The sequence below is a fragment of the Chiloscyllium plagiosum genome, chromosome 14, assembly GCF_004010195.1.
Source record: "Chiloscyllium plagiosum isolate BGI_BamShark_2017 chromosome 14, ASM401019v2, whole genome shotgun sequence".
Classification (NCBI taxonomy): domain Eukaryota; kingdom Metazoa; phylum Chordata; class Chondrichthyes; order Orectolobiformes; family Hemiscylliidae; genus Chiloscyllium; species Chiloscyllium plagiosum.
The window spans coordinates 37413300-37435552 of NC_057723.1; the positions used below are offsets into that span (position 1 = coordinate 37413300).

Sequence of the window (22253 nt, forward strand, 5' to 3'; positions counted from 1 at the left end):
GGATAGAGTAAGTAGACAAGGTCTTTTTCCCAGCATGGATAAGTCCAAAACTAGAGGGCATAGGTTTAAAGTAAGAGAGGAAAGATTTAAAAGGGCAACTTTCTCTCACAGAGGGTGATGAGAGTATGGAATGAGCTGCCAGAGGAAGTGGTTGAGGCTGGTAAAATTACAACATTTAAAAGGCATCTGGATGAGTATATGATAGGAAGGGATTAGAGGAATATGGACCAAATGCTGCCAAATGGAACACGATGTATTTAGGATATCTGGTCAGCACAGACAAGTTGGACTGAAAGGTCTATTTCCATGCTGTACATCTCTATGACTGGATAAGGGAAGAATAATGAAAGAAGAGCTCGAGGGTGATGAAATGGGGAAAAATGAATAATCTAATTCAGACAATAAAGTCAATGGGGAAGACAACAGAAGGATACTGAGCTTACGATTGAGGCCAAAGAAAATGATTTGGTCGAGCTAATGTTTAACTGGAAGAATTTACAGGCCATCAATAGGTCAGTATCTATAGTAGCCGTCAAAATGCATACATACATGAACATGCAGGAAGGTCCACTTACTTACATACAAAGAGAATCTGTATGACCAAAGCATAATTATCCTAACACTGTTTATTCTTGGAATATATGCATACAGACAAAGCATGTTACCCACAGTATTACATCAAACTCGGGGCACTGCCTTTTAGGAAAATTAGAGAGGTCTGAGAACAGATAAGATTTACTAACATAGCTCCAGGGATTACTTCAATTATGAGGAGTGATTACAGCAACTGGAATAAATCTTTTCGACTCTGAGGAAAATTGAAGGAGTTAATAAATAGTTCAAAGGTTGAGGGAGTTTTGATAAGGGTTCCTGAGAAGCAAATATTATTACTAGCAGGCTGGTCAGTAAGAAAGGACCAAATGAATGTAATTGGCAGAAGAGTTAGAAGGGAATGAGGTAAGTTTATTTTTAAATGTAGGAGTTATGACAATTTGGAATGTATTCTTTTAAGAGTGTGGTTTCAGCAGACTTGAAAAGCAACTTCTAAATTGAGAAATGAATCCTTATTTGGAAAGAAAATAATTGAAATGCCACGAGCAGAGTTCTAATTGGATGGAAAGCAAACTAACATTCTGAGTCTAGATGACTCTTCATCAGAGCTGAAGTGAAGTGTGGAGGGGGCAGCATTTATGCTACAGTGATGGGGTGAAATGCTGGGGAAGAAAGGCTGCTGTTAGTGTAGATTAAGTGATCGGAATGTGAGAATGGCAGAACAACGGTGCATCTAACTACCAAACTGGAAAGAACCAACTAACCACGGACATCTGCAACAAGCCTACCGAGTCCCACAACTACCTAGACTACACCTCCTCCCACCCTACATCCTATAAACATGTCATTCCTTATTCCCAATTTCTCCGCCTCCACTCCCAGGATGACCAATTCCACCTTAGGAAATCCTTCTTCCAAGATTGCAATTCCCTTCGCATCAACAATGCCCACCAGCGCATCTCCTCCCACACCTCTGCCCTTGAACCCCACCCCTCTCAATACAACAAGGACAGATGATCCCTGGTCCTCACCCTCCATCCCACAACTTCCATATCTATCACATCATCCTCTGCCACCTACAAACAGGCCCTACCACCGGAGATATATTTCCCTCCCCACCCCGACTGGGGTCCAGAGAGACCATTCCTTCCGCAACTCCCTCGTCAGATCCATGACGTCCTTCCCCCCCCCAGTCAGCCCACACCCCATTCCTGGCACTTGCCCCTGCTAAATTTGCACTAAGTGCAAAACCTGCGCCCACACCTCCCTCCAAGGCCCCAAAGGATCCTTCCATATCTGACCGAAATTTACCTATACCTCCATCAATGTTATCTACTGTATCTGTTGCACCTGATGTGGTCTCCTCTAATTCAGAGAGACAGGATGCCAACTTTCGGATCGTTTCGGAGAACATCTTCTGGAACACCCACACCAACCAAGCCCACCGTCCCGTGGTTGAACACTTCAACTCCCCCTCCTACTCCGCCAAGGACACGCAAGTCCTGGGCCTCCTCCATCACCAAATCCTTACCTGATGCCTGGAAAAAGAACACCTCATATTCAGCCTTGGTATCCTGCACAGCATGGGATCAATGTGGATTTCACCAGTTTCCTAATTTCCCCTCCCCTCACATTATCCCAGTCCCAAGCTGTGGGGCGGCACTATGGCACAGTGGTTAGCACTGCTGCCTCTCAGCGCCAGAGACCTGGGTTCAATTCCCACCTCGGGCAACTGTCTGTGGAGCTTGCACATTCTCCCAGTGTCTGCGTGGGTTTCCTCTGGGTGCTCCGGCTTCCTCCCACAGTCCAAAGATGTGCAGGTTAGGTGAATTGGCCATGCTAAATTGCCCATTGTGTTAGGTGAAGGGATAAATGTAGGGGAATGGGTCTGGGTGGGTTGCTCTTTTGAGGGTCAGTGTGAACTTGTTGGGCCGAAGGGCCTGTTTCCACACTTTATGTAATTTAATCTAATCTAAACTCTGCACTGCCCTTCTGACCTGTCCATCATCTTTCCCATCTATCCACTCCACTACCCTCTCCCACCTTCATTTACCTATCACATTCTCAGCCATCTTCCCCCAACCCCCTCCCAGACCCATGGCCCACAAGCCTCATTCCTGATGAAGGGCTTACACCCGAAACATCGATTCTCCTGCTCCTTGGGTGCTGCCCGACCTGCTGTGCTTTTCCAGTACCACACTCTCTACTCTGATCTCCAGCATCTGCAGTCCTCACTTTCTCCTGCAAAGAACAGATAGTCCCACTGGAAGACTATTCTTTGCAGTTTAGTAGCTAGACACACTATTGTTCTGTCATTTTGACACTCCAATCACTTACTGTGCATTAAATGATTGGAGTGCAAGAATGGCAGAACAATTATGTCTAGCTACCAAACTGGAAAGAATAGTCTTCCAGTGGAACTATCTGTTCTTTCCAGTTTGGTAGCTAGACACACTATTGTTCTGCCATTCTCACATTTCAATCAATCACTTAATCTGCATTATCAACAGCCTTTCTCCTCAGTACTCCACACCACCACTGTTGCATAAATGCTGCACCCTCCACACTTCAATCCTGATGAAGCATCATCTAGACTTGAAATATTAGTTTGCTGACTCTCAGTGGAAAATGACTGACCAGCTGTGGTTTTCAGCATAGATTCCAGCATCTGCAGTAGGTTGCTCCCTCTAATTGGATATGCTTTTCAAAGAATCAGCATTGACAACTATAATGATATAATCAACAACGACAGTTTTCAAAATCAGAGTCCAATGTCCCCCTTAGTTGCATTTTAAACTAAATCTTTTATCCATAAGTTCAGGTTTTCACTAACATTTTCAGGTCTTTTCACCAGAAAAGGCATCATAATAACAGATGTACTGACAAAGTGATGATGACTTTTCTCTTTTTCTTAAAAGAAAGATATTTTCCTAATTAACCTTTTCATACAGATGTTACACACCTCTGGAGTATGTCATCTGCTATAACAGATTACTCCATAAAATAAACAATAACTATAATATCTTAAAAACAATAGATCTATTTATTCTTATCAAAAGCCATAAGATTAAATAAAATCAGCTATGTTCAGAAAGACAATGTGAAATAAAAAAAAGTTTTATCTACACAAGTTAACATTTTTTAAACTAGAAGTAGTTCTTTGAAAAAACAAATGTTAATTATATGTGGGTTTTACCTTCAAAGAGAAAGATAAGCAATACATTGCTTTTTCTATTTTAAGGCCAGAAATAGTTCATTCTCTTTAAAAAAAAAATGTGTCTCTGAAGGTCCAGAATTCATTAAGTCCCTTCCAGACTTCTTTCATAACAGTAGCTAAAATATTGTTTCCCTGATAGTTCTCTCAGTACTTCACTTCAATTATCCTTTAGAAAGGTTTAAAACTACAGCATGACACAATGCTCCTGCATTCCCAGTGTTATCTGACTACCAACCTATAAAATGGACTGCAACGGTTCAAGAAGGCAGTCTACAACCCCCTTCTCTGGGGCAACTAGGGACAGGTTTAAAAATGCTGGCCCAGCCAACGATGTCCACGTCCAACAAGTGAATTTTTCAAAATCTGAGACAGCAGATGTTGCAATGCCAGGATAATCATCCCTTAACTTGGTGCTCTGAAGATCATTAAGTGAAATTTGACTAATTCCAGACTAATTACTGGATCTACAATTTTGCATCAATAGAACAAATAAAAAACACTTAAAAGTGGCACTTGAGTACTGTTCAGACAGATTTAAATCAATGAAGATAACTTGATTTTTTTTAGTATGTCTTACTTATCTCAGCTTATGACTTGAACATAATAAGCACTATAAAATCATAAGAATACGTTGGCAATAAGTCTAAATTAATGGTCCACAATGACAGTATTGCAGAATGTTAACCAAGGCATTTAAACTAATCAGAAGCATATCTTGCTTGTCAAAAATCCAAAATGTCAAAGATACAAATCTGGGCATTCATTACTGCTGCTATATAATGCCACTGTCTAACCTGTTCTCCGTCTTATTTACCTTCATCATGGAATTCCCAATGATTTATAATTTCCTTCAAACAATCATATTTCAGGAAACTGGCCATGGCATTGTATGATTACAACCACACTGATACCAAACAACGATATGAAATATGATTAAAGATAAATTAGAGTAACATAAATAATGATATGGAAGATTTGATATCTATACTCTACAATATCAGTGGCTTGCATGCATGTTAGAAGTAGCATTCAAAAGGAAACAAATCTCTAAGCAATTTGGTTAGCATTATGATTGTGGAAAGTTTTTGATAAAAATGTAAGTGAAAACTAGAGCTAATTCAAGTTTTAAAAATGTTGCTTTTGATATACAGGTTTTCTAACGAAACCTAAATGTAGGATTTCTCCTTTAACTTGCCATTTTGAAGGGGCAGCTATACAATTTTATTAAACTAAACCATACCCAAAACACAGCTTAAAATCTGCATTTCACAAATTTGAAATTTAGCATGAAAGATTAAATATTGTGTGTTAATCTTTAAGCACTTCAACTAGTAAGTTAACTTTTCTTAATACAAATTCCACAACACTGTAGCAAATTATACTTACAATCTTTAGAAAAGGAATTTTATTTCTTCAGTAAACTAGGCCAACTTGACATTTAGATAGCAAGTACTTCTTTCTGTGGCTATCAATCAGCTTTAAAAGCTACCTCTTGCTCTTTTTTGGACAGATAGTTTTAAGAAAGAGGAAAATGTTGTGCACAATGCATAGGAGAAGGAAAGTTCTAATGTAATCAGAAAGGGTGTTAACGTAATGCAGGCAACAGAATCAATAGACATGTACTGAGAGCTTCACAAGATAAAGTTCAAAAATGGCAAGCTGGAAAAATAATATAAAATAACTAGAATAATGTTATTCTTCATCATCAAAACTTGGTTCGTCCTCAAAATGAGGGAAAAGTTAGGATTTCTTTTGCTCTCAACATCAATGACTTTAATTCAAGAATGGCTGGGGAAGGATACGATCAGTGCCTTGGAATAGCACAGAACCTTTCAGCATTTCTCCCATGATGCACCCCACTGACCAGATATCAACTGAAAGTAAAATGAAATGATGGATAATTACCATGCTTTTCAGAAAATGAAAACCAACGACAAGAAAAATGCTTTGAAATTTACATAACATGACAATGAGAAAGAATATATTCCAGTAGTAACAAATTGTAGGGTCTGGGGAATGTACACAACAAACCCAGTAATCAATCATTTTATAAATATTTTATTTGAAAAGCACATAATGTGGATCAACAAACTTGAGTTTTAAAAGATGCGCAAGGATACAGTCCCTTCCAGGAAACAGGATTTTGTGGAGCACCATTTCTGCCATAATGCAACCAACAGACCATAAGTCGACTATATGGTTTAGGTGGGTAAGATTAACAAAACAATAAAAAAACGCTATTTAATACACTTCTATACAAGTGCATGTAATTAAGGGTACTACAAGAGCACTTAAGCAGTCAGTTATCTTAAAAGCCAATTGTGAGAACTTCATTTGTTTGATACAATTTTATTAAACAGTTATGCTATTGCAACTGTCTTAGTACAAAATGGAACAAATTATACAAAACAGGAGCCTTCTTATTTTTGAAAAAGACAACCATTTTATCACTACCTGTTAGAATTAAAACTTACAGTAAATTACAACTGATAGCTTTTTCGATTTTAGAACCTTAAAGGAAAACGGGGCTATTAGAATTCTTTAACTCAGTGTCTGCTTACTTTTAACATCAAGCACTGGAATCAGATTCACATTGATCTTGCTTTTTATTCCCCTTAATACAGACCATCTATTCACTGGTGTTTTTGGAAGCAAATAAATAAAGGTGTATTTCAAGTACAGCTGGAATCTTAAATAAATTTGGTGATACATTACATGGCAGAAAAGAATAAAGTAGGAAAGCCATTTTTAACAAAGTCAAGTACATTAAGAGTGTTGCATTTTGATAAATTACATTTTTGCCTGAAAACGTCATATGGCAAACAGCCCATTCTTATGAGCATTATGATCAATGAATGCAATTTCAGTTTAAGAATCTTTCAACAGCAGGGTAACTTGAAAATAGTTCCATTATTAGAAATTTTAATATGAAACTGGTATTTAATATATTAAGCATTACAATATACTGTGAGGTTTCTTCAAGAGCAGCTTCCTCTAATTTTCAGTCAGTGAGATGACTTCGGGCTTTGCAAAGAAAGGACGTCAACTTGAACGCTGTCTTTTGCTTTTGCTTAGTTTCTTAAAAAGTACAGTATCTTCAGTACCTGTACTCCATATTTACTTTAAAACAAACAACTAGAAAATGACCAAAATACATCTGAGCCATGGGCAAATCTTCTGGATGTGCATATTGCTGGCTGGCAAATGCCCCAGAACTTTGAGAACTGGATTTCATCATGCCACCATTGAGCTGTGGATGTCTCGCTTAAGCTTGCTCAAAGGCTGATTGGGTCAGATGCAACATTCGTCAAGGGCATGGAAATGAGGAATTGGGACAGACATAGCTTGTATTATTCTTGAGCCTCTTGGTCCAGAAATTTTGAACTGACTGGTTTTGTCAAGAAAGCCAAATATATCAGAACTGGATTAATTAATAGACAGCATTTTAACATTAGGGCAATTTTCCCACCTTTAGTGGTAAAAATTTCAAATTAGTCCAAAGAGAAGCTGAAGGGAAAGGGTCCAAAAGAAAAACAGAATGCAAGATTGAAACTATGGGAGCAGTTTTCAACTTACTACCTAGGTACAAAACTACTGTTATAGATCAGCCACCCATTACACCAAGGTTTGTATTTGCACTTATATCACAACAGTTTTATGTCCCAGAGTTTTATCCTACATCTTCCCCTTAAGTTGAATCACTATATCAGTTGGAAAGAAAAACGTCAAATTTGTTAAAATTCTAATTCATCCATAGCGCTCTTAAAATTAAAATAAATGCTCATCTCCTGTTGAGTAAATTAATCTCAAATCATACATAAATTATATGCTGCACATGGCTTCAAGTTCCAACCTTGGGAAGGTGAGGGATAAGAGGGTTTGAGATCCTGAACACTCCAGCTGAGAGGTGAATTTGTGAATATCAACTGAGCAGATCAGACTCTGCTGCAATGTCTGCCAACAGGAAAATGGCTATGTGGGTGATGTACTCCACCAGAATGATACCACGAGAACTATAATCCAACAAGAAGAATTAAGTTTGAAGGGGGAATGAAACTGGCAAAACAGTGACCCAGGAATTCATATCAACTAAATATCTATCTTAAATAAGTGGACTGTTTTTTCAATCAGCTTACCATTTTCTTTATATCCCATTCCTAGAATAACTTCAGGTGCTCTGTAATATCGTGTCACTACATACGGGGTCATCATAAAATTAGTACAGGCAGTTCTTGCCAGTCCAAAATCTAGAATTTTCAGTGTGCAGTCTGACTTTACTACTATATTGCTGGGCTTCAAATCCTGTTATAAGATAAAAGGAAACATTTACAAAGATAAAACAGAAATACATCAGCTTAAAAAGTAAACTGCTTAAAAATACCTAAAGCAATTCTGACAATAGGAAATGACTTAAAAGTACCTTCATGATTCACACACTACAAACAAGGTTTTCTTATCTCTTGGAGATAATGAATAGGCTTTCTTGCATGCTCACGATCGATGAAAAATGCACAAAGTTATAATACGCATTTCGCACAAAATGATGCATTTATCACATATTCAAAAACGCATTTTTACCAGAAAAAAATCTCCATGCTTTGTCATTTATACATGGTCCAAAAATTAAATAAATTAAAACCTGGAATACCTACTCTGTGAATAATGCCAGCTGAGTGAAGGTGCTTTATACCACATAACATCTGGTATAGAAGGTAAGACATTCTCTCATGATCTAGCTCCATATGGATAACCTGGCACAAGTTGGCATCCATCAACTCCATTACCAAGTAACTACAGAATACAGAATTGATGTTACTACCTTTATGTACTTCACGATGCTAATTGTCCACAATAAACTTTCATAATCTTTTACCTTTGTCACATTTCACTCAAATACTTACACATCTTGGAATTCCTCTAAAGACTTTTGCGGTGTAAACACATTTAACAAACTAATAATCTGCAAGAAGAAATTTAAATGATTATTTAATATAGAGTTCCCATAGTTTAATACAATATCCCAGGCTGCTCAACAGGGAAACTTCAAAATGAATTCTCAAAACATAATAATACGCATTATTTTTAGTGAAACAAGGAAAAGCATTATATGCACCAATTTTGTAGCAAAGGAATGTTAAAATTATTGTGTGCGCATTGTAATAGAATGGTAAACTAAGTATTAAGCATGGTAACTGGCAAGTTGAATAAATTTGGCAATTTTATTCAAAATTATTAATATTTTCTTTGTAATTTAATACTAGTTGAATTACTGGGGCAGTTAACTATCCATTACACTACCATAATTAATTCGCAATTTTCTTTAAATTTTACATATTTTGCATGTTTGTGGCTAGGAGCATAAGTGACCCTATGATCCTTGCACGTTTTAAGTAAGTTTAAACATTCTAAATGACCTGTATATATTAAGAAAAAACACAGCTGAATTTTGAACCCTAAATTGCAGTGTATAAGTTTTGCATGATAATACAGTACAAAAACAGTGCAGAAAGTCCATGCTTAAAGTTAGCTGGTTTAACATTATTTAATTTTAATGGGGTAAGTTGATGGAAATTGCAATCTTGTTGTGTATCATGAGATTTATTTTAATATTTCCTGTGTGGACTCAATAGGTCAAGAAAAGTTTGGAAGTAGGACTGGTGAGCATGAAGCTGGTGCCTGTACTATAAGTAGCAAGTTACATTTTCTTGTATTTTTAAACCAGAAGTTTAATTTACCAATGTAAGAACTTAATGTAAAATCTTTCAATTTGAAGGGTATAACATTTGAATGTTTGTTTCTTTTTGAGAGGAAGGTTCGACATATGCGAACTGCAGTTTGAATAGGAGTCTCAGCCATAAATTTAAGTGAGAACTTACTACAATACTTTCCTTTTATTTTCCAAACAAACACTTCCTGTTGTCTCAACTTCTTACTCAAATTGCAGGCAACTGCAGGGTTCAACATGTTTCCTTGCATTATTTCTACTGTGAACATTTCAAGCAACATAGTTCCATTTTGTTGGTTTGTATCGAAACCAATTTAGGAAGCAAACCATTGTACACTGGAAGTAATTATGCATTACTTCATTGTGCTAACCTTTCAATCCTATAGGCATAACATAAATATTATATATTACCGTAATTTCACTTTCAATGCTCACCATCTTTAACTTGCTCAAGATAATGGAATACTACAAAAACATTTCTCAACTTACATTTTTATGATTAACACACTTAAGCAGGACAAGCTCTCTGTAAGCTCTCTTGGCATGAGTTTGGTTCTGAAAAGGTCGACTGAGTTTCTTAACAGCAACACTTCCATCAAGTATACTATCATATGCAGCACTGAAATTTAAAAAAAAGTAGTAACTAAAATTTTCTCCAACATATAAAAGCTGAGAAACAAAGATTTATTTTTTTCTATTGTGGCTAGCAGAACCAACTTCTTAAATGGGAAAATTACTTTTGAAATTTCAGCATCATGTTTAGCATCATCCATTACAGGATAAGTGAGATCTTTGCTTTATGTACTGAATTGTGTGAAATTCTGCATGCAAAGAGAATTCAAGGATAAGTAAATATATAGTACGGTCGTTATAAACAACTTGGAAAAATATTTAGACATTCAAATCAAAAATATCAAAAAATTCTCAGTTCCTAACTCCAAAGGGTAATTGTATTGTAATTTTAGGTGGCAGGTTGTTAAATGTGAACATATTTGCAAGGATTCCAATAACTAAAAGTAGGGATGGGAACAAAAGGCACTTTGGTCAGAAGAAGCTTCAGACAAGGGAAAATCTATAAAGCAAGACAGAAAGGTTAAAGCCACATAGTACATAAATTTTGTTCATATTTAGCAGCGGAAGGGAATGGGACAATGTGCTTAATGAGATTTAGTGGTCAAGTGGTAGTGAATTAATGAATAAGCCAAAAGGCGAAAATGGCAAGTTTAACTGAATATAATGGGTTTGGTAGCCTTAATAATAATCCATGACACGAGAACAACAGTGACAAAGAATGTTGATTAATGTTTGGGTGGAGTTAAGCAAAAAAAAAGACTGATTTGCTAGAGTTCATTGAAGATGTAACAAGCAAAGTGATAATGGGGATGCTGTAGATGCAATTTATCAGGACTTCCAGAAATAAAAGGAGTTCTACAAAGGTAATGCAATAGTCATAGGGGAATTAAACCAAACAAATCAAATTGGTAAATGTCATTTGAAAGATGACCTTATAGAACACATTCTTTAAAGTTTTGAAGGATGAGAGGTGATCTCATTAAAATTTACAAAATACTTTTTTAAGAAAAGGGATAGACAGGGTAGGTACAGCTCGATAATTCCCTTGAAAAGAGATCCAGAATTGGGGGGAGGCAAAATCTAGAAGTGGGATGCCACTTAGTTATGAGGGGAGGAGAATCTTGTTTTTTTAAAAAAAAGATGGCTGTGAACATTTGGAATTCTCTATCACAGTGGGCTGAAGAAGTTCAGAGTGTATCATTGAAGTACAGGTTGATAGATTTCTGATTAATAATGGCATACAGGATTTTTCTGATGGGACACTGACATAGTTGATCAGTCATGATTGGTTTGAATGGCAGGGTATGCTCAATGGATTGAATGGCCTATGTCCGTTCTTTTGAGACAAACTAGAAAACAGGCTATTTTACATCTTTCTAGTGTAAAGATATGGGGTTAATTTATTATTTCATATCAATAGTTCCCTGGGAAAGAGTAATCTTGGTATGATAAATTTCTCACCAAGTCCAAGAAGTCATGCTTCCGTCTTAAATTTAAACAAAATCAATTATATGGGTATGAGAAAAGCATTGACCAATGTGGATTGGGCAATTAGGTTGATAGGTATGATGGCAAATAAGTAGTAAACATTTAGAAAATATTTCAAAATCTCAAAATATAATTGCAATTTTCCAAAAATCCTGGGATTCTGAAGTTCTTGTTGTTTGAAGACATATTGTAAGTTTTTTAAAAATCCTTTGATTCTGGAGAGGTACCAGAGGATTGGAAAACTGCCAATGTGACATCCCTACTCAAAAAAAACAAACAGCAACAAAAGTTGACTAACTGTAAGCTGATTAGCCTAACATCCAATGTTGGAATCAGTTATTAAGCAAGTAATAGAAGACCAATTGGAATACCATAAATTACTCAAAAAAAGTCAGCATAGCTTCACAAAAGGGAAATTGTGTCTGACTAATTTATTGGAGTTTTTTGAGGAAGTCTTGAGGGGAAGACTTGAGAGCAGATCGAGTGGAACCAGTAGGTGTGCTGTACTTGAACTTCCAGAAGACATTTGATAAGGTACCTCACAAAAGGTTTAGTCATTAGATAAGTCCCCCTGGTGTTGGAGGTAGTATATTGGTACAGATAGAGAATTGCTTAATGGGCAGGAAATAGTTGCAATGTTAAAAGATTAAATGGGAATATCTCTCTGGATATTAACGTAATATTAAAGAATTAAACTGCACTGAGTGAACATTCTGGAAGTGGGTGGGGACGACATACATGCAAGAATGCCGATAACCCCCACTGCAATTGGACAGTCATTTGCTACTACTCCCCCTATTATCAAATTAAATTATCATTCAATCTCTTCCATTCAGATATGCTTTCTAGCCATCCCCTGAAGTAGGTATGTTGCACCTGCATTGTCTTGGGGAATCACTGAGTCAAGAAATTGTTTGCACAACCATTTCCCAGGATTAGGGCATTTACATTTACATTATCTCAGAGGAAGATCTCATCCTACCATTGTATCTGGGGTAACATATGACTGTGAGGGAGTGACTGGGGGGGGGTGTCTTGAGTGACATGTGACTATGGGGACATGGCCAGATATCTGTGAGCATGACCAACTGACCTGTCTAAAGGGGATGTGTTTTCTTTGTTCAGGGCTCTTTGACTCAACTTTGCACGGCTGTGAAGAGGATCAAAGGGGTCACCTAACTTGTATCAGCTTTAATTTGCAGAAGTTGGTGTGTGCAAATTGCATCTTGTGTGTGAAACTTCGAGCAAAAAACCTAACATAGTGAGTGAGGATGAAGGGTACCTTTTCAAACTGGCGCCTTTTAGTCAGTGGGACTTGACAGAGATCAGTGCTGGGACCACACATGTTTAGAATATATATTAATGATTTGCAAGAAGGAAGCTAATGGACTGTAGCCAAATTTACAGGTGACTCAAAAATAGGTAAAAATGCAAGTTGTGAGATGGATACAAGCAGTTTACAGAGAGATACTGATAGGTTCATCAAGTGGACAAAAAGTTGGCAGGAGCAGCATAATATGGGAAACTGAAGTTGTTTGTTTTGGAAGGGAGGACAAGAAAATAGAGCATTATTTAAAATGAAAAGTAATTTCAGAAAGCTGCAATACAAAAGGGTCTTGGGGTACTTCAAAACACAAGTGTAGCAGGTAGTAAGGGAGGTGAATGGAATATTGGCCCATATTTCAAGGGGGGGGTTGGAGTATAAAACAGAGAAGTTCTATTGTAACTGTAGAAGGTGCTGGTGAGATCATACATGGGGTACTTGACCAATTTTGGTCCTCTTATCTAAGATATTATTTCACTGGAGGCAGTTCAGAGGTTTGCTTGGGTGATCACTGGTATGGAGGGATATCTTCTGAGCAGATTAGGACTCTACTTGTTGGAATTAAAAGAATGAGAAGCGATCTCATTGAAACATTTGGATTCTTGGGGGGCTTGACAGGGTTAATAACTGGCGGATGTTTCCCCTCATAGAAGAGTTTAAGATCAAAGAGCATATCTCAGAGTATAGGAATGTGCATTTAAAACTGAGTGAGGAAAAGTTTCTTCTGTCAGACAAAAGGGTGTCTTTGGAACGCCTTGCCACAGATAGCTGTGGGGGCAAGTTCTTGTGTATATTAAGGTTGAGATAGATAGATTTTTCAGTTGTCGGGGAATCAAGCATTGAGGAAAATGCAAGAGTGTGGATGTGAGGAATGTCAGATCAGCCACAATCCTATTGAATGGGCTTGAGGTATTGAATGAACTACTCTGTTCCTATTTCTTATGGTTTAATGGCTATGGTCTTAAAAAAACCCAAATAAAAACTCCATGAAATTGTTTTTGACTTAAAATTTTAGCAGCTCATGAATGATAACCAAAAGTTAATACGAGTGCAAAAACAGGAACAACAGTAACAGCCAGATTTGGACTGGGGTAGGGCCAGAAATTAACCCCTCTGGCCAGCATCTTGTCCCTCCATTCTGCTTTTGGACCATTTTTACGGAGGCTAGATTGTGACTAGCAGGGCAATAATCAGTATCATTAAGAGCTTGAGGACAAATTAAAGGGGCCAACCGGTATTTTCCGATTGGCTTCTGGGTTCCCACACAGGCAAGGGCCAAGTTAGGTTCCAACTGATTTTTAACTTGGTACAATAAATGCATCCTCTTACTGACCTTTCTGTACCCCTCAAGCTGGGAAGCCTCTGAAAGAGTCCGTGAGCACAGACATGAAAAATGGAGTAAGGGAGGTGGAAAAGAATGCATAACTGGGCAAGACAGAAAGTGTATATTAAAATAAGTTAGTGAGTAGAGTGCAGACCAGCCGCTATCTTTTATACAGTCAAAAGACATTCCAATTCATACGTAGTTCGTTTGTTTGAGACTTTATTTGAGCTATTACATTTTATATAAGGATGTTTTAACTAGATAGTGGAGGCATACTTACCAGACAATTCCCTGAGCCCCTGAACCTATTGGCTTCAATGCCTGATAACGCTTGAGAACAGTGAAGGTAGAATCACCAACTTGTACACTGTAGAATCCTGTTTCACTGTTAATTTCAGTCATGTTGTAGTGTTTTCTGTAACAAAATCTAGAATAATAAAAATGCTAACCAACAGGTGAATAATTATTTGTTCGGTTCTGACCCAACTAATTATATTGAAAAGAGCCCTTCACAACAGTTTCTAAACTTTATTTCAAGGTTTTCTATTGCAAAAATAATATGTTCCACTTTTCATCAAATGTTTAATGCAATTCAGCTAAGTTAACAATGGACTAACTACAGACACATGGAAAGAAAAAAAATGTGCTGTGTTATTTCATCAAACTGAGTACACCTCACATTCAATGATAATAGATCAAAAACTTGAAACCTAAAATATTTGTGGTCATAATCTAAAATGCCTACATAAATGCATAATGCAATTAAATCTCCCACCAGTACTGGCACATTAATAAGGTAAAGTCACTACAGTCTAAGAGAACCATATGTCTGCTTTCTCATTAGAGACATGCAAGTGGCAATGGCTTAACCTAAAGGTCACTCAGGTGAGGGGCAAGATTGAGATGTTGGGACCTTCATAGTGACCTCAACTGACATGGGAACAGTATCTAAGCTGTTGGCATCACTTTTATTACAAACCAGTCATCTAGCCAACTGTGCAAACCAACCTACACAATGTATAGGTTTGCCTTACAAAGGCTGGAAGGAGAAGCCTGGGAAATATAGACTGGTGAATCTGACATCAGTGGTGGCTAAGTCATTGCAGGGGAGTTGAGAGATAGGATATACATGCATTTAGAGGGGCTGGGACTGATTAGAGATAGTCAGCATGGCTTTGTGCAAGGGAAATCATGTTGTGATATCTATTGTGATTGGAGTTTTTGAGCATGTTACCAAAAAGACTGCTGAGGACAAAGCAGATGCTGTCTATATGGACTTCAACAAATCATTTGACAAGGTTTCACGTGGTAGATTGCTTAGTAAAGTTATATCACACTGTATTCAGAAAGTGCTTGTCAACTGGATACAAAATTGGCTCGATGGAAGGAGACAGAGGATGATGGTGGAGGGTTCATTTTCAGATTGGAGGTCTGTGACCAGCCATGTTCCATAGGGATTGGTGCTGGATCCACTGTTGTTTGCCATTTTATATAAATGATTTGTCTGAAAATTCAAGAGGCATGGTGAGTATGTTTGCAGTTGCCACCAAAATTAGTGGAATAGTCGACAATGTCATCTTAAAAACCTTCTTCAAAGAGATCTTGATCAACTGGGCCAGTGGGCTGAGCAGTGGCAGATGGAGTTTAATATGGATAAAAGAGAGGTATCGCATTTGGTACAGTGAACAAGGGCAGGACTTATACAGTTAACAGTAGGGCTCTGGGTAATGTTGTTGAACTAGGGGTTCAGGTACATAACTCTGGAAGTTTTGCTACAGGTAAATAAGATGATTAAGAAGATGTTTAACATGCTTGCCTTCATTGCTCAGATCACTGAGTATAAGAGTTGGGATGTCACGTTGAGGTTGCATGAGGTGCTGGTGAGGCCATGTCTGAAGTACTTTGTACAGCTTTGGTCACCTGGGTATTGGAAGAATATGAAACTGGAGAGGGTTCAGGAAAGATTTACCAGAATATTGCCAAGATTGAACAGTTTGAGTTATACAGAGAAGCTGGATAGGCTGAGACCTTTGTCACTTGGGTGTAGGAGGTTGGTGGGTGACCTTATAGAGATTTATAAAACCATGAGGGGGAAAGGTAAGGTGAATAGCAAAGGTCTTTTCCCTTGGGAAAAGGAGTTCAAAACTAAGGGACATAATTTTAAGATGAGAGGAAAAAGACTTAAAAGGGATCTGAGAGGCAACAATTTCATACAGAAAGTGGGTCATATGTGGAAAGAACTGCTGGAAAAAGTGGTCAATGCAGGTATAGTTACAACATCTAAAAGGCATTTGGACAAGTATATGACTAGGAAAGGTTGAGAGGAATTATAGGGAAAAGGCAGGTAAGTTCAGTTTGGGAAATTTGATCAGCATGGACGAGGTGTAACGAAGGATCTATTTCTGTGCTGTAAGATCCTATGACTCTAAGAATTAAGTCATCCTGGATCTGATTCTTTCCGAGACTCTCAATGATGTCAAATTATCTAGATAACTCAATAATGCTTTAGGCCCAATTTTAAATTCTGTAACTGTGTGGGATTTGAGACAGAGTTAAAATCTCACACTCTATGTCAAAGTACATGTTAAGCATTCATATACAAGAAAAAATGTGCATCTCATACCTATATTTCCAATGTCAGTTTTAGATTTGTCAGAAAATCTTGACATGAAATAGAAAGAAACTTCCCATCTTTTCCCTTCTTGGAGGGAAAGTAATTATTACTCTGAATAATAGTTACTGCAATAATATTCATAAAAGAAGCTGGAAAGAGGTTATGCAATAATTGTGGAGGATTTTAATCTTCACAATTTTAAGAACAATGCTTAACATTAGGTTCACTTAACATTTTAAGCATAGTAAGGATTTTGAATGGAAAATACTTAATCTCCACTAGCAATTAAATGACAACGCAAAGGTAAAGTCATGACAGTCTTACCAGAACATAGAACTGCACTCTAATTTAAGGGAGATGACTATGGTGGTTTAACCTGAGGGTCACCAGGACTCAGGGGAGACATTGAGGATCATTGATGGTAACTTCAGCTGATGCAGAAATTTAACCCATACTCTTCGCATCACATTGCATTGCAAAGTAGCTGTCCAGGTAATGAAGCTAAACCAATCCAGTTTAAGTACCACAGATAATTGCATGGACAGGCAACATTGGAGACCTTTCCCACAGATGTTACACTTTCTGACAGCATAAAAATGCTACTATTATCCTATGATTCCAAATGGTGGCAATGAAAGAGATGCTTCATAGTCTACAAGTTTTATTTTCTCAATTCAGTTACCATGGTTGTCAACTAGGCAAAGGTGAGAACTGCAGATGCTGGAAATCAGAGTCTAGATTAGAGTGGTGCTGGAAAAGCACAGCAGGTCAGGCAGCATCAGAGGAGCAGGAAAATCGATGTTTCGGGCAAAAGCCCTTCATCACGACTCTAATCTACCATGGTTGTCAGTTAACTGAGTCAAGTCATAAGAGGCTGTTAATATATATATTTTTTAAATAAAAGATTAAAGTTTATTACACCAAACAAATCACAAAATAAGAAAATCTGTAAAAGTCAAAAGAAACAAAGATTCAGCTCTTTCTCCCCAACATAATCCTTGAGACAATCAACCCCAATCAATTATGACTCCTATTCTTCACTACAATTTCTAACTCAACTGAGGAGATCACAAGCAGTGTCCTTTTGGCAAATCTCTGCACATTCACCAACTGTGATTTTCTCAGTTGCTATCTCTTCCCAAAACATTCAAAATAACTCATTTTTCTTTACTGATCTGTAAGCAAAGCTTAATTTTATTCTGCTAACACTCCCCACCACCCTGTCTACTTAGACTGCTATAACAACTGAAGACTTCTTTGCAGCTCTGATAGTCTGGACAATGCCAAAACTAAATTACTGGTATACTTAAAAAGATGTGTACCAGTTGATTTTAAAAGCATCTGGATGGGTATATGAATAGGAAGGGTTTGGAGGGATATGGGCAGGGTGCTGCAGGTGGGACGAGATGGGGTTGGGATATCTGATCAGTATGGAAGGGTGTGTTTCCGTGCTGAACATCTCTATGCATCTATAACTGCATCTGCTTTTGGTGTCTTTCTGTGCATAGTAAAACTTCAATTTAGTAAACACTTCAGTAACTTTCTCACCAGGGAGCTTATCTAGCTATTTGTCTTAAGTCATACGATTTCTTAGAATTCAACTCGGAGAAAGTAAGGAATGCAGATGCTGGAGCTTAAAGTCGAGAGTGTATAACTGGAAAAGCACAGCAGGTCAGGCAGCATCCGAGGAGCAGGACAATTAATGTTTCAGGCATAAGCCCTTCATCAGGAATGAAGTTAGTGCGTCGGGACGGAGAGAAATGGGAGGGGGTGGGGGGGGGGGGGAAAGTAATGGTTTGGCAGTGGAGGCAGCCCAGGACCTGCATGTCCTTGACGAAGTGGGAGGAGGAATTAAAGTGTTCAGCCATGGGCGGTGAGGTTGGTGGGTGCGTGTCTCTCAGAGATGTTCTCTGAAATGATCCACAAGATGGCGTCCTGTTTCCCTGATGTAGAGGAGACAACACTGGGTGCAACGGATGCAGTAGATGACATTGGTAGAGATACAGGTAAATTTCTGACGCGTCAGAAATGCTGCTAGAAACTTTAGGATGTTAGAAATGCTGTTTTGAAGCACTGCTTAAAAAAGGATTTGACGACTGTTAAAAAGTCACCTTCACAGAATCAAAAAATAATTTCTCTACTTTAGAACCCAAATAATATTATAAACTATCACTCCTCTCAAGCCACCTCCATCGCCAGACCATAGCAACACTACGCCTGGAGGAAGAGCGCCTCATCTTCCGCCTAGGAACCCTCCAACCACAAGGGATGAATGCAGATTTCTCCAGCTTTCTCATTTCCCCTCCCCCCACCTTTTCTCAGACTCAGCACCGCCTTCTTGACCTGCAATCTTCTTCCCGACCTCTCCGCACCCACCCTCACCTTAACCTCTTTCCACCTATCATATTCCCAACGCCCTTCCTCCCTACCTTTTATCATAGCCTGCTTGGCACACCCTGCTCATTCCTGAATAAGGGCTTATGCCCAAAATGTCGATTCTCCTGCTCCTTTGATGCTGCCTGACCTGCTGCACGGGGACAGGGACATACCGGGACACACCGGGATAGAGACATACCGGGACCGGGACAGAGACACACCGGGACGGAGGGGCAGGCGCAGAGAGAGAGACACACAGAGACAGAGACACAGAGACAAGTCAGACAGACAGAGAGTCAGACAGACAGAGAGTCAGACAGACAGAGAGTCAGACAGACAGAGAGTCAGACAGACAGAGAGTAAGCTAAGTTGAGTCTAGATGACCCTTCATCAGATACTGGCTGACCCACTGATCTCTAGCATTTGTTGTTTTCATTGTATTTCTAATCTATATTTAACTGGCTAGAAATTTCCTGCAGCTGTTCCTGCTTTCTCACTAACTTTGCCAGCAGAAATTCCAGTTACACAAACCAACATAAAGATCTTCAAAACAAGCCAGATAATACTGACTGCATGCCTGCTTTTAGTTTTAAACTCAAAACAAACCATTTTTTCCACAAATTATATTTGCACCTAATGATATTTCAGCTTGTGATTTTTAAATGCGATGAATACAAACTGAAGAATTTAAAAAATTTGAATTGAAATGTATTATTTGCAGGTTTGTGGCAAAAAAATTAAAATGTTATAAAAAAAACTCAGTTTCACTGTAATCGTCAGGGAAAGAAATCTCTCACATTTATGACTGCAGTGCAGCATGCCACAGCAAAAAACACTACACATGAAGTTGACAGCACTGCTGAAAACACAACAACAAATAAAAGAAAAAAATAGTTTGCACAGCTGGAATTTTTAAGGAAAACATAAAACTTACTTAATTTCCACGAGGCTGCTTCACTCTTTCTAGACAGTGAAATTCTAAAGAAATAATATAAAAAATGAATTTCAGAGCCGATTTAGACAATTTAGTCACATTAACAAACAGTAGTGAAAGACCATTAACAGAGGACTTTAGTGTATTAAAGCTATGCCCTGTCAGTGGCCGAATTGGCTATTCTTGTTATCAACCAAGCATCAAAAGGAACATGCGTGGCTACATGCTATAAAAACAGGTACCCCTTTGCATGCTATTGAATCTCATGATGCCAAGCACTGCTGTCAAACAGTGAAACTCGGGAAAGAACTAAAAAAGGAATTCTAATATTATAGTACTAGATCCCAGGCATTTCTCTACCTTGAAAAACTTGTACACCACATTCCTGCATATACTAGGCTTTGAAAGAAAGAGTAATGATGAGGCTGAAAGAATGGACACTCATTTCCAGTTTTTGTAAAACGGAGGAAATGGAATCAAGCCAAGCCTCAGATACCAAATTAAGAATAATTTTATTTCACCAAACAGTATTTAACTTATTTTTGACAACAAAATTATTGGGTCTGATACTACATATATGCCATCTAATACGACATTGCTGTAAATTCGAATGTGGTTTAGATTCTTTGGTTTCAAATAAAGAGCTCAATTTGTTCTTGCACCTTCAAAACTGCAGAAGTCCAATGGGATGCAGCTTTTAAAGTAATGAATATGAAGAGCTACTGTCAAACCCATATAAATCAAGGCATGGTTCAATTAGAATGGCCCAGTTTTGAAGCCTAGTTTAGGAAAGCTGTCAAGACAAAATAGAGCATTAGAATTAAAGATAGCATAAAAAACATTGACGAGGAGTACATTATTTAGTTATGAAACCTGAGAGAACCAGGGTTTGCCTTCATTCAAATATTAAAAAGGTGAACAAAAGAATGATAGAATGGTGTGGTGTGGTGCAGTGGTGAGCATTATGAAGGGTTTTAATCAAGTTCATGGGGATAATTATTTCCACTGAATGGGCAGTCAGCAAATAGGTGACATATTTAATAATCAAAAGAACAAAGGGAAAGTACCGGAGAACTTTGTTACCTGATCAGCGATAGCAGCAGAATCCACATTAAAGACCGTTTTGGATTAAGTGAAAAGTTAAAAAGGGGAAATATTATAGGAGCCTAGACAACATGAGATGTGGTAACAAAGTGGCAGAATTGTGAGAGATGTCCAGTGGGCCCATTTTGATTTTGGAAGAAACTCTCTGCATTTTTTAGCTAAGTTTCAGAAAAGCAAGATCCACACTGGGCAGCCATAAGTTGCTTAAAAAGGGGAATTATTGCTTGTTAACAAGGTTATTAATATGTAACTGCTGATCTTACAGCCCATCACAAGCAAACTGGACACCCAACATTTTTGACATCAGTTCACTGCTTGCTATAAAGGATCTCTATTTTCAACACCACATATCAACATCTCAGGGCACAATCCATTACCACCAGCCACATGCATGTTCACAGACAGTGGCATTACCCTCACAACAGGTCTTCAATCCAATTACAGGATGCTTCAGCACTTCAAAACTACAACTCAGCACAACAGCAACCATCAATGCAATGCTCCAGCTGCAAGAACACTTTGTGATCAGGGGCAAGCAACCATCTCACAAACTGGATCAAGCTGCATCTTTACTTAGTGCTCAGGCACTCAAGCTGAATGATTACAGTATTCCTACCTTGCCATTTTATGCCTTGCCCCTCAGCCAAAGATTCAGATTCACCGTACTACTATATTGTCTTGCCTTTTTATTAAAAATACAGGATGTGGATGTCATTGGTCAGGCTAACATTTATTGTGCATTCCTAATGGGCAACAAGACAATTAAGAATCATCACATTGTTATGGGGTCGAGACTTTCATGCAGGCAGGTACTAAGGGAGATAAGAGTTGGGTGGCAGAGCTGTTCATTTTGGTGCAGGTGGGGAGATATCTCAAGTGAATAAGGAGTCAACGAAGGAAGCTTTCAGGGTTGGTGTGGGCAAAAATGAGTAAAGGAAGATGATGCAGTAGTAGCAAGAGCATTTGGTGGAAGGTGGGTACAGTAACAGCTAGAGTGAGAGTTACCAGAAAGATGGTAGCAC

At 38.1% G+C, this 22253-nt stretch overlaps 1 protein-coding gene across 12 annotated transcripts in view; it reads right to left on the reverse strand.

The window, feature by feature from the left end:
• Positions 1–22253, reverse strand: part of LOC122556642 (mitogen-activated protein kinase 9) — a 57852-nt gene that overhangs the window by 15834 nt on the left and 19765 nt on the right. For 4 of the 12 annotated variants that reach the window (XM_043703601.1, XM_043703594.1, XM_043703603.1 and 1 more), the window contains exons 2-8: positions 20128–20171; positions 14484–14618; positions 9984–10113; positions 8671–8729; positions 8422–8560; positions 7906–8071; positions 5572–5643 (exon numbers count right to left, since the gene is read on the reverse strand). In XM_043703601.1, coding sequence (XP_043559536.1) covers positions 5572–5643; positions 7906–8071; positions 8422–8560; positions 8671–8729; positions 9984–10113; positions 14484–14605 — 688 coding nt within the window. In that variant the 5' untranslated portion in view covers positions 14606–14618; positions 20128–20171. Of the gene's footprint in view, positions 1–5571; positions 5644–5889; positions 5962–6098; positions 6848–7905; positions 8072–8421; positions 8561–8670; positions 8730–9983; positions 10114–14483; positions 14631–20127; positions 20172–20789; positions 20921–22253 lie in introns of those variants that run through there. The other 8 variants (XM_043703602.1, XM_043703598.1, XM_043703599.1 and 5 more) reach the window with 7 other exon arrangements.